Source organism: Sardina pilchardus, chromosome 5 (assembly GCF_963854185.1).
Source record: "Sardina pilchardus chromosome 5, fSarPil1.1, whole genome shotgun sequence".
Lineage (NCBI taxonomy): Eukaryota > Metazoa > Chordata > Actinopteri > Clupeiformes > Clupeidae > Sardina > Sardina pilchardus.
The window spans coordinates 10,831,566-10,845,253 of record NC_084998.1 but is presented as its reverse complement, the minus strand read 5'-3'; the positions used below and the strand labels follow the sequence as shown (position 1 = coordinate 10,845,253).

General features: G+C 49.7%; 1 protein-coding gene across 1 annotated transcript in view; it reads right to left on the bottom strand.

The window, feature by feature from the left end:
• The window catches only part of LOC134079774 (protocadherin-16-like), an 88,603-nt gene extending 84,703 nt beyond the window's left edge, over positions 1 to 3,900 (bottom strand). The window contains exon 1 of the mRNA XM_062535850.1: positions 2,092 to 3,900. Within this exon, the coding sequence (XP_062391834.1) occupies positions 2,092 to 3,900 (1,809 nt within the window). The remainder of the gene's footprint in view (positions 1 to 2,091) is intronic.
• Between the last annotated feature and the right edge of the window lie 9,788 nt (positions 3,901 to 13,688).

Here is a 13,688-nt window from a genome sequence, read left to right as displayed (position 1 = left end):
CACACACATTATTTTCATTTGCCCTTCCGCTGAGCGATTGAATACTGAGACATGACCCTAGCCCCCCTCCACTAAAACTTAAATATGACATCACATCTGAGTGTGTGTTGATACTGTTCTGAGTCTCCTTCGTGATTGATTTCACATAACGATAAAGCCAGTGAATCGAAAATGCACTGTACAGACTCAGTCATTAAACCGTTACACAAATACACCAATCACAAACACACCATACCTCCAAACCCCCATCGCATAAACGCTCCTGTTGTTCTTTCTGTGTTTTGGTCGGTCGTCGTGTTGCATGAGAAAACAGAGGGTTCTGCTGATGTCACTGTGATAGCATTCAGCGTATGATAAATAAAAAAATGTGGGAAATATGAGCGGACGTGGTTTCTCATGAAACGAAGAGGGTGAGACGTGACATGACGTGGGCTTAGTACCCGGGCCTTACCCCAGCCGCTCCGGCTGGTCTGTGATGGGCATACCACCTGTGATTCTACTCAGAGTGCCAGACCCAAAAGGACCGTGCACATCACAGACATCATCGTCACATGACTCTGGAGACCACAATGACCAAACTGAACCGCACCGAGGAGGATTAGATTTGCCATTTCTGTAACTGTTTGGAAAAACAACAGACTTGGGTTTTTTTGGCCATTTTTTTGGTGAGATGGAATGAGGTCTGTCGACTGCACAAAGAGACCTAACGAATCTTAATTCATGCATATTCATGCATTTACAAAAACAAAAAGAAAACATAAAAAGCAAAAAAGCTGCTGTGATTCTGACTCAACATTCTTCTCTGTACAGCATATTTTCCTGATGATCTGAGCTCTCTGTTTTATACCTGCCAGAGATTTTTCCAGCGCTCAGGCTTGAGGCCCTCCAGATGAGCACTCGCTGCTTCAACACTTCCTCAAAGATTGCCAAAGTTGAGATGTAACAAGACTGTCAAAGTTTCCTGTCCCTATAAATTCACTCCCTATGTTTTCCGTTGAGCACTCCTGTGTCAATCCATCTCTCTCTCTCTCTCTCTCAATCTCTGTCTGTCTGTCCTTCCTTCTTCCTTCTCTTACCATAACATTGCACTCAGTTCTTCCCTTTCTCTTGGAGGGCTACCGTGTGCCAAATTCTTCAGAGCGCTCACCAACCACACTCTCCAAATAGAGTCTAAATGAACCTGCAACAATGTGGAATTCCTGTGTTTATCTAAACTATTTGAGCCGAGGGGTGTTTTTAGCCGAGATGCCTCTGTCAAGACTGTTTCTTGCCGTGGCACTTTGATGTCTGGGACTGACAGCTTTGCCTTTTTTTTCAAAAGTAGAAAAGCAGACTTTGTGTTCCTTACTCACAAGCGCATTGAGAGGCAGCCATCTCAGAAAAACTGATGAAATAGCTGGCACAACAGCGGCTTTCTTCTAAAAATAATACGAGGGGAATTCTTTCATGATGCAACTATTAAAAAAGTCTTCTCAGAAAGGCTGTTCTATTCATCAGAATGCTCTAATCCATTTGCATGCCTATTTACGTGTGTGTCAGGGGTGGGTACTGGGAATGACTTGCAATTATGAAATGGGGAAAAGAAAAATAATTTCACCACATCACATGTTAGGGACCAAACAGACAGGACTGAGTGAATCTCTTTGAAGACAGAGGAGGTGAACTTTCTAATACCTTTAAATCCCATCTGATTAGCACAGGGGTGAGTCTCTGCTGCTGGTGCTGCAGCAGCAACGGTCCTACACACTCACCCCACCCACCCCGCTCTAGGTCTAGAATATGTCTGCCTATGCCAGGCATGCTAAAAATATGCCAAGGGCAACTTCTCAAAATGCTCGTCATGCATGCTTCCACCATTTCTTATTTAGCAATAAACCACTAAGCCGTACGGATTGAGCTGTCGGAGAAAGAAAGCTCAGCAACAGTGCAGGGGGAGTGGAAATGAGAGAGTTGTTGTTAAGACTTCACTCATAAATAGATAAGACCTTTTCAAACTGACAGAGAGGGAGAGAGAGAAAGAGAAAGAGAGATAGAGAGAGAGAGAGAGAGAGAGAGAAAGAGAGAGAATCATGCTGAGGGCTAAATTCGTACCTCGAGGAAGCAGGTCCCAGACGCGGTGTTCTCCTTGATGGACACGTTGTAGTGGGCGCTGCTGAAGACCGGCGCGTTGTCGTTTATATCCTGCAAGTTGACCTCGACCACGGCGGTGGAGGAGAGGGGCGGCCGGCCGCTGTCCGTGGCCACCACCGTCACCCGGGGCCTGGGGTCGCTCTCGTAATCCAGCTGCAGCGCCGTGGTGATGATGCCCGTCACCGGGTCGATGGTGAACCAGTCGGAGCGGGCGCCGGCGTCGGGCAGGAGGCTGTAGCGCACCTCGCCGTTGGGGCCCGTGTCCTTGTCGCGCGCGGTCACCTGCAGGACGAAGCTGCCCGGGTAGACCACCTCCGGGATGGTCTGCTTGTAGGCCTGCTGGTCGAAGAGCGGCGGGTTGTCGTTGACGTCCATCACCTGGATGGTGAAGGAGGACTCGGCCCGCAGCGGAGGGGTGCCGGCGTCGGTGGCCAGGACTCGGAGCTCGTAAGAGTCCCTCTCCTCGCGGTCCAGCACTTGGTCCACGTAGATCAGGTAAATGATGCTGTCCTTGGTCTTCAGGGCGAACTTGCCGTCCCCGCCTTCCAACGAGACGTTGACGTTGGAGTACTCGCCGTAGTCGGGGTCGGAGACGGAGATCCGGGCCACGTACTGGCCAGGTTGGGCGCCTTCGGAAATGCGCGGCGAGCCGTCCTCGCTGAGGAAGATGATGGTCATGGTGGGCTGGTTGTCGTTGTAGTCGCGCACGTGGATGGTGACGAAGGCGTTGGTGATCTCGGGGTGGCTGGCGTTGTCTCGCGCCTGCACCACCAGCTCGTGCACCTTACGCACCTCGTAGTCCAGCGGCTTGTTGAGGGTGATGACCCCGGACCGGGGGTCGATGACGAAGTAGCGGTCCGGGTCGCTCTGGCGCCGGTTGATCTCGTAGAGCACCAGGCCGTTGTCGCCCTCGTCGGCGTCGGCGGCGAAGACCTGCAGGATGTTGCTGCCCTGTGGCAGGCTCTCGGAGATGATGGCGTGGTAGCGGCTCTGGTTGAAGACGGGCGCGTGGTCGTTGACGTCCTGCACCAGCACGTCCAGCGTCATCTGACCGGTCCTCTTCGGGTCGCCGCCGTCGAACGCCTCGAGGAGGAGCGAGTAGGACGATCGCTTCTCGCGGTCCAGGACGCCGTTGACCACCAGGTTCAGGTAGAGGGCCATGTTGGCGGCTCGCTTGGTCTCGAGGCGGAACACCTGGCCCACGTTGCCATCTTTGATCAGGTAGCCCTGAGTGGTCAGCGGGTCCTCGTCGGCGTCGCTCGCCGGGTCGAGAGAGAAGCGCGTCCCGACCGCGCTGTGCTCGGGGATCTTGAGCGAGGCCTTGGCCCGGGGGAACGCCGGCGAGTGGTCGTTGATGTCGTCGACGGTGATGGACACCTGCACGGTGACGCCGGTCATGGTGACGGCCGTGAAGCTGTAGCGGTCGCGCTCCTCGCGGTCGAGCCGCCGCGCCGTCTTGATGACGCCGGTGGTCTCGTCGATGAGCAGGTCGTTGCCCACGCCCTTGTCGTCGTGGTCCGAGATGAAGTAGAGCGAGGCCGTGACGCCCGGCGGAAGCCCCGCGCTGATGTCGCCCACGATCGTCCCCGCCGGCTGCTCCTCGTCCAGCCGCAGCTCCAGCGTCCCCTCGCTGGCCAGGGCCGCGGGCGAGAGCAGCCCGAGCACCTCCAGGCCCACGTAGAGCAGCAGCAGCGCCGTCCGTCTCCACGTCCCGCCGCGCCTCTCAAGCTGACCGCTACTGACCGCCTCGGATCCTCTGGATATCGTCATCGTGGCCAATGCTTTTCACACCTGTCTGAAAGAAAAGGAAAGGAAAGGAAAGGAGAGAGGAGAAGAGGAAAGGGGGGAGGGAAAAAAACAAAGATTACGACGTGCTACGGTGTTAACAGAGCACATAACACTCCCATGGCATGCGTGCGTTCCCGGTACACAGCGCAGGTATACTGTACGCATAAAACACTTCCAGCCACTCGTGAGCCGTACACAAACAGCTGCCATGCCTGAGAAGTATCTGTTATGGCTCATAGCACGGCCGTTTGCTTTAAAGCGCGGGGAGGCTTTCCCTCGGTCAGAACTGCAAAGACCCCTATAAGCCAGTGGCCCCATGTTGCGCAGGCTTCTAGCTGTGCGGCCTTTGGAAAACATAACACACTCCTCACGCAGCCATCCCCATTCCCATGGCCGGCCGTTTCTCCTTCCTAATCTGCTAAGTCCGCTTGAGAGGAAAACTCATCCCCGCGCCTAGAGTAAAAGACGCGGCCTCGGCCTGTCTCGTGTGTTTTACGCGCTTGATAGGTTGAAAATCATTTCGGTTCGTCATCTCTCCTATAAATCACGCACAACGTGGAGTCAAGGAAATGTACCCTAGTTTTTATCACTTAAGATTAAAACTCCTGCTCGCTGCCAAACACCACAAGTAAGAGGAAAAGAAGTAACATGAGTATATCCTACTTGACTATAATCACAGTCCACATAGAATTATCTGAATCATTTCCATCCATTTATAACTTCAGTATTTTCAGTTATCAAAGACAGAGTAGGCTAAATAACTGACTGCCATACGCTATTACTGCTCTCCTCCTCCCCATGCCTGATCATTTCCAGTAATTAACACTACGGGGGGAAAAGAAGAGTAATTAGATCGTAGGGGACTCGAGTGTGATTCAGAGAAGGTGAGGTGGTTTTACATAGTGTTTAGCCAGCTGGGTGCTCTATGAAAGGGCTATGAAACATGGCACAGCGGTAATGGTCTCTGACAGACTGGGCATCAGAATAGACCTGAACCTCGACAACGAGAGTTCCAGAAATGGGGTGTTAAATTCAGGAATGTCATACATCTATGCTCATGGAGAGAGAGAGAGAGAGAGAGAGAGAGAGAGAGAGAGAGAGAGAGAGAGAGAGAGAGAGAGAGAGAGAGAGAGAGAGAGAGAGCAAGAGAAACCTGCATGGAGGAGAGTGTAAGAATAGATTTGAAAAAAATTCCGTTACACCAACCTAAAAAAAAACGACAAAGCCACAGAGAGAGAGAGAGAGAGAGAGGGGGAGAGGAGATTTTTCCTGAGCACAGCAGAAGCACAAAAACACGGAAAAGCGAACAGCATTACAGGGTCAACAAGGTTTTGTGGCAAAATAGAGCAGATACTGTACGTGATGACAAAACCAAAAAAAAAAAAAACTGAAAAAGACGTGAGCAAGTATGAGGGAAAGTTTCCTACTGTTCAAAGCTCCACAGCCAAGACAACGTTTTGGAGCACATGCTTGGAGATCTCTCCTCCTGTCACATAAATGAATACAGTGCTCTCTACAAGTTAGGCCAACGCAGATGGCCAGACCGAGAGCGAGAGCGAAAGAGAGAGAGAGAGAGAGAGAGAGAGAGAGAGAGAGAGAGAGAGAGAGAGAGAACGTGAAAAAGAGAGAGTTCATACTCCACTAAAGAACAGCACTTCAGAGATCAGACAATAGCAGCACTTTGGCGCAGACTCCCACACGTCCTCTGTGGTTCTTTACACAGCGTGGAAGAAAAACTGATGGTCAACTTAAGTACCCTTATCCAAACCTCAGTCTACAATACTGGCAAAGTGGACAGTGAGAGATCACACTGCACATTATTAATGATTGGATTATGGCTGTAATTTGTCCTTGTCATTTTTTTTTCATCTGGCCAAAGGGGGGGACTTCTCCAGCGAGAGACAATAAATTAAAATGTTCAACGTCTGCACTTTCCCAAATTTGAACAGGATGTAGACAGGGCAAGACAACCGTTGCCAGGTCTTTGTGAAATATTACAAATGGCTGTTACTGTTTCCTCCCTCTAGTGGTTTAGTGGAGATGCACAGTCCAAGACGTGACAGTTTTACATTTTTAACCAGTTTCAAAATAAATCTTCTTCACGACTCAGCTGACTGTATAATTACAAATGCATCAACAGATGTGTGTACACAAGAGCCCATTTCTATATGCATGTATGCCGTTAAAGTTATATTGCATGTTGGGAAAAATGTGGTGCAGTGTGTCTCTGGGAGAGTGTGGGGGTGGACGTGTTTGTGTGTGTCGTTGTGTTTGCTTGTTTCGATGGATGCCTGTGGTGTGGGTCTACGTGGTTTGTGTGTGTGTGTGTGTGTGTGTGTGTGTGTGCACGAGAGTGTGTGTGTGAGAGAGAGACTGTCTGTGTGTACGTGTGTGTTGGGGAGGTGCGCGCAAGAGAGTGTGTGAGAGACTCTGTGTGTGTGTGTGTGTGTGTGTGTGTGTGTGTGTGAGACTAGATTGTATGCTTGCGAATGCCTTGTGAGAAGGTGTGCCCTGTCTGTTGGACTCGTGAGAGAGAGAGAACGTGTCCCCTGCGCTTCACCGTGGAGCAGCAGCAGGCCACCGAAAAGGGTTGACATCATGTGTGACCGACCGCGTGGACACAGAGGGACGTGCGGGCTCCGAGAAGTCTAACCCTCACTTAAGCGTGGCTCGACACCCCTCTAATCTGGCCCTGCCTCCCTCGGCCTTAAACACATGTGACTCGAGAGATGTAATCTTCGTCTGTCATGGCAATAAGTGAACACAAACATGCCTTTTCACGTGCGGAGACGGCAGAAACCACACCGCGTTCGAGTGCCCCCAGCGAGACTGTCTCGGGGACAGTTTGCAATGGTGTCATAATCACATTTGCAATGCTGCATTCTGTATACCTAGAAATCACATCAATGATTCACGATGCCCCTCGTTGTTGTAACTCAAAGTGACCTCTAGACAAAGACGAGGCTTTAATACTCGATATGTAAAACGAGCTAAAGCGAGAACAGGGTTTGGTGGGTATGGTTTGAAAAACCCATGACAAGAAGCATGGATTTACTTGTTGCTTACACAAGGCTGTCTTAGGGTAACTGTGCATGTGTGTGTGTGTGTGTGGGGGGGGGGTTATTTTTGCAGAAAATATCTTTGCTTGGTCAGAGAGAACAGCCACCCCCGGTGGGTCCACACAGAAGGCACTGTGGCGTCCACACAACGTTAATGGATGTAGCAGATACAGTCGGGCACGCCACGGACAGCCCACAGCCAAGCTAAACACGGCCAGGACCCGGCGCAGCGCCATGCCCCAGTACCAGGGCTGTAGATCTGAGCTCTCAACAATGATTCTTATTCTTATATTTGACGCCTTATTAAAATACATGGTGGCGCATGGAGAGGGGGCCCTCAATCCAACTGTCCCTCAATATCCCACTGAGTAAATACCGTCTAGACTGCGTGATTGACGGGGAGACGGAGGGATTTGGGGTGGCAGAGAAGGAGTGGGGGGAGGGGGGGGGGGGGGGGTGGTCAGCTTTTCCATCAATTCGCAAACTCTGCAGCATTCACCAAACAGTGTCCTGACACAATGATCTATGAAGGATACTGACTTCCAGGGCGCTGGAAAAACCTTTGGACACCCCATAGTAGGACCCTTAATTCTAACTCACACCCCCCTTCCACTCCCCCACCCCCCACAAAAGGCCCCAGCACAACCACAAAAAGCATTTAAAAATTCCCCAATATTTTGACCCCCAAAAAAAAAAAAAAAACAGCTAGCCCCAAAGACTCACTGTTGCTAGGCAAACGTGGACAGGCTTTTGACGGCGAATGTGGGCCACCGAGGTGCGGAATGAAACCCCACTCGCTTTTCAGCGCACTAAGAGCACGGCGGCCCTCCGCCATCGGGCCCCGTGCTCTGAATATAGCCATACAGCTGTCATCACGGGAATTAAAGTCAGTTAAGCAGGAGGTGAAGGTGACAGACGAGTCTGACTGACGGCTTTTATGGGGGGGGGGCTGTGCCATTTTACACACATATTGCCCCACCAAAGGAGAGCACCCCCCCCCCCCCCCACACACACACACCCACACACACATACACACACACCTTCCCCCTAGAGTGTCTGCTCTTGCCCAGGATCTACTGAAAAATATATGGCCATGGCGACATAACAAAATCAATATTAATGTAAGAGAGGGCACTCCCAGGCCACTGGCACAATGTTGTTGCATGGCCTTAATACTACAACGCCCTGGACCATTCCCACAGTCTTGGACAGCACTACTGTAGGTGGGAACGTCTGAGGACCAACATGCTGTTGTCGTATAGATTCCACAGGATGAATATGTTTAGACTTCATAGAGTTGGCTCTAATATCAGCCATCGTTGTTTTTTTGTAGCACATCTAAGTCACATTATTTATTGAATGCTTTGAACTACTAAAATGCCACTGGATCACAAGGGCATCGGAAAGGGCATGATGTCAGCGATGGAGTACAATCACGAACCCGAACCCGCTAATCAAGATCACATTTGTTAATACAGAAGTGATACAATCGACACGTTTTTTCCCTTTTTAACATAAAAACTGCATCAGCGGGGCTATAAAACAACACATAATTTTTTCTGTGTGTTTAAACCCTCTGTGCGCCCTAAACAAAACAGCTCCGTAAAACATCTTAAAACTTTAACGGCGTAACTGTACTCCGCACTTGGTGACTCCGATCATGCCGGGACATGCCAGGTCGGCGCGCGTATTCGACCAGCTCCAGGGCATTACCAACCCTGGGCATTCGGTCGCCAGTAATCAAAAACCGGGGGCTAACAAGAGGTCCTTACTGCCCAACTGCTCCCTCACTGCCACAGACGGCCTCACTTTCTATCAGACCTGGATGCGTGCGTGCCAAGTTTTGATTCAGTCATACAAATCCACACATGACGTAATCACCGGGGAGCATGTGACACTCTTTTCCGGGTTTCTCCCTCTGCACCTCCAGCCATGTAAGGCCTTTTTTGTTCACCGAATCTCCAAGAGGCCTATTTAATGGGATATGAGGTTTCCTGGAGAAAACAGAGTAACTGTAGAAACACGGGATTCGAGATCACTGTAAAAGACAAGGAACGAGGGGGGAGAAAAGAAGAATGGAGGAGAACGGGAGGGGAAAAAAAAAACCTCTCGCTAGCATCCAACTTTCCCCAGTAGGGCTGGAGGCCGGTCCAGAGAAAACAAACTGGGGGTTCAGGCAGTGACCCCACAACTCCAGGTGACACACCACACATGCCAAGGCCTGGCTTGAGAGAATGGTCATGCTGTTCACGAAGGCTTGCCCAACACTTGCCTGAATCCCCTGTGAAACCACTGCAGTGCTTATTCAGAAACCTCAATCACCAGTGCATGTAATATAGCTCAGGTATAAATGTCAGGTATAAAGACGACGTATTTATACTCCGCTCTCGGCTAAATCCTTATATCTGGCCCCGTGTTTAACTACGCTTGAGGGCATGTGCGAGTATAACTGCAGCTAACCGCAGAGAACATTTTGGGGGTTTCATGAAAAGAAGCTCTACTGGAGATTTAACGAACTGGGACCTCCAGTCTGTTGCCCACCAAGTCCACCTGTCTGTCAAACCTGTGCTTTTATTGGAATGTTGTCAAGAATGTAATTTGTCCTCAGATAAATAATTTAGTTATGGAACTATTTCAGTTCACTGTTGATTGAGGAACAATACCTCTAAATTGATTCACATTCATAAGAAAAGAATGTAATAAGTTTCATATTGTCAAAACATGCTAATTATACGTTGTTTCCTGACAGTTCAGCTCTGATGTTGCTTCAATATCTTCATACTTCACACTAAGTTGTTAATGTGTACCACAACTAATGGTATGATTTATCCCTATGCATGTCAAATCAATCGTCTACAAATCTTTTCTTACAAGGGTTATGAATTATATATGTCAAATATAATAACCACCTCTTTCATTAAAACTAAGGCCATTTTGATTGCTTTTCTCTTTAACTTATTGATCTACAGCCTGACCTAAAATAGCCGCAGCAGCAGCACTGCTCAACAGAATAGACGACCAGGCGTAGCCAACAGTTTATTGTGTTCGCGGAAAAACATGCCCATAAACTACAGAAACACCAGCGTGCAAACACGCCTCCCCAGCACAATTTATGGAAGACAATGCTCCGATCCCATGAGGAACTCCGTCCAGTCAGAGCCATGTTTGACCACAAGAGCGGTTGGAACCAGAAGAGGAAGATAGCCAGCCTGAGAGTAAAACCAGAAACACCTCCTTCTGTTACTCAGCAACCCGGCACCCCCCCCACACCCCCCCAGTGCCGAGTGCCAACGCTTCCAGGAGGTCAACAGCTGAGTGCAGTATCATCCTTGGTGTGGACCTCTTCGGAGTACTACTTCCCAAATTAGGAAACCATTTTCATGACGCAGACAAAGCAAAATCCCCATCTCACGAGAGAGGACCAAGGGATCGATCTGCGGTCCCACGTTTATTTATTTTTTCCTGTAATTTCAGCGGACGACATCCATTTCTCTGCCTGTTTTCTCAAGGGGGGTGTTGGAGCTTCAAGTGTAAGTGGTCAGCGTCACACACACACACACACACACACACACAAACACACACACACACACACACAGTCAATTTCCAGATGGTGCTGTTGATCCAAAATCACTTAGCGGGCAGGTATCGCGTAACACCACTGCAGTATCATATGCTTTATTAATTCACCAGGAGAGGAGCAGAGCCAGAGACTAAACATGGCACACTTAGCCAAAACAGGGCCGGGGGGAAACCGCTCGCATCTTCCTCTGCAACCTGATCGCCACTCCCGTTCCCGCCTTTCCACTGCTGCCCAAACACACACACACACACACACACACACACACACACACACACACACACTCATACGCCCATGCGGCAAGAAAACTGAGAGAGAGACACGCTGTCATATTATGGTGACACAAGCGACACGGCCATTGATCCGAGCGCTTTGCTGATCCTATAAGTGAGCCGCAAGGTGTAAATCCAATAAGTTAATCGTATTATGACAAAACAGATGTTCGCCGTTGGTTGGAAATGCTCGCTTGGCATCTCTTGCTGATGGGAGTGGGATGTCAGCCCTTACCGCTCAATCTGAGGCCAGCAGTGAGACATGTGATGGATTGGATGACTTGGAGGCAAAAAAACAAGTTGTGGTTTTAGAACTGTGATAAGAGCCAGCTCTCAGACGACTGAGCAAAGTGTTCTCTCATTCTCTCTCCATCATACTCAGCACCTCCTCCTCTTTCTCTCTCTCTCTCTCTCACTCTCTTTATCTCCATCATACTCAGCGTCTCCTCATCGTCTCTCTCTCTCTCTCTCTCTCTCTCATTCTCTCTCTCTCACTCTCTTCAGGAGGAAGACGAGAGGAAATATGACAAACTAACGGGCCACACGCACTGAATTATTCAGACACAGGGATCCTTCGCTTATTGAACATGGCAGCTATAGTACAAACTAACAGCGGCGTGTAAACCTATCCAGCCTCGGCGGAGCGCTGGCTGGTGTTTCGGTAACAGCCGGCCAGGGACCTCGCTCGCCGCCCCCGAGAGCATGTGTCAGACGAGAAGGAAGGGGGGGGTCCCTGTGCGATTCTGAATGGCACCGCAGCAAATCGAGATGATCAATCCCGCCCGTGGCTTCTCGGGGAAAAAAGTCGGCGAGAGACACACGGCAACATGAGCGCTGCCACTCCGCGGGATAAGTCCAGCGGCGCCGTCCAGCGACCAGCTGAGCCGCTGCCTGCCACTGTGTCCAGATGACACAGCTGACCTGCTGCTGGGTCAGATCATTCATGTTTTGCGGTTTCACTTCATGCAACACGCTCTGAGATCCGTTGCACGAAGTCGGCCTGTTGGCCACCTCTGTGGCATGCAGGCATCACAGAATTTCTGAGAAAGCCAAGACCTCGTGGAGTTCATGTAAGCTAAGCTTATTGACTCAGTTTCAGTGTTATAAATGCACATTTGTCTCTTGCCGTATCAGCAAATCAATCTTTTTCCACGCCGAAGTTGTCCAGCAAGCTAAAAAGAAGTCAGGAAATTAATTTCTCTCAGATTGCAATCATTGACTGACTCCTCATTAATGGAGAGAGAGGCAATGCACAGGCAGACCAATATTTTAATAAAGGATGATTTGACAGAATAATAGGAGGCTGATACAAAAGTCGATGGTGGAAGAATCCAGAATAAATTAAACTGAGGACAATCAATCCTTCATTGCAAATGCAACAAGACTAGATGCGTTTAATACATGCAAACTGAGAATGGTGCATTTCCAGTCAGCCTTACTGACTCAAAGTCAAACATTTCACAACTGCACACCTTTCTACAAGTGCATTAGTGCCTTTCACTGAATTCTATGTGATAACTGCACTGATCGTGACCCTGTTTGGAACACTGGAGGAGAAACAACAAAGATTCTAGAGCGCTAAGCTCTTTGAGAACCGCTGCAGTCGAGTGCAAATCTCCACTGGGCCTGGAGGCTGCTGTGGGTTGACTGGTGGCTGGCGTCTGGCAGCCCGCTGAGCACACTGCCCCCAGTCCCCCAGTCCCCCAGCCACACTTCCCACCGCCGGCATCTCCTAATGCATCAACCAACAGGAACCACGCCTCGACGACGAGGTTTTCACACGGACTTCACCGCCGGGCTCTCCCCTTATCTGCCTGCTAGCCTGCATGTTTCCAGCCCATTTGTCAGGGCTGAAGCTTGAGATTGACACTAAATTACAGGCTCCTGAGGGAGAGGGAGGAAGAGAGAGAGAGAAAAAAACTCCCATGATGCCAGGCTCGGGGCCACAGTGGTGCGGCGGGCGAGTTTGGAGACTCTGACTGCTGGGAGAAGCCTGTGTGAGTGGGACCCAGCACTACTACTGCCTCTTACTATGGCGGCTCAGTAGCACTCAAACAGACTGAAGAAGGAAAAACTTTCCAAAAACTGTCAGCGGACAGTTTTGAAATGGACGTGAGCTCGGGTGGCTCCGCGGGTCATTCGTCACAGATGAAAATCACAGGTTCGTGGGTGTCTCCCTCTCTGACACATACCACTCTGTGCACACAGCCCCAAAAAAAAATCTCGCAAAAGTGTCCCGAAAACTGGTTATTTTGTGGTTGCCACCAAACACCAGTTACAGCTACTGTGCTATGCAGTTACTTTTAGTTCGCGGAGCACTTGAAGCATCAAGTGAAAAAGAGGGGGGAAATCTAAAAAGTCCAATGCATGTGGTCTCACGACCGCAACCAATGGCTGCAGTCTTTCACCAGCTCGAGGAGACTAATATTTTTGTGGTGTGGAGACGCTGGACCCTTTCGCTTTACCAAATTACACGGAAATTACAGCCTTTCCCTACACAAACACACATGCTCGCTAGAAAAATAAACAAGAACACAGGAGGCTTACATGACATACTGCTACAGTGGTAACAGACAAGCCTTTGGCAAGTTGACAAGAGCAAAATATAAAACCAACTGTAAACAGTCAAGTGAGTGGCATTTCCCCCTGATGCAGTATTGCTCTATATCTGTGACTGTAAGGAGAACAGGCTTTCCGTGGTAGAATCGAGAACCATGAGCAACCAGCATCCTTCTGCTGCCCGTCTTCCTGTGCCTCTGATTAGAATGCCAGCGAACTGACTGCAGCAGCTAACAATAGCGTGTTTTTTTATGAACTAATTACAATCCTGCGCAGATATAAAACTGTTGCTGTTACGTTACG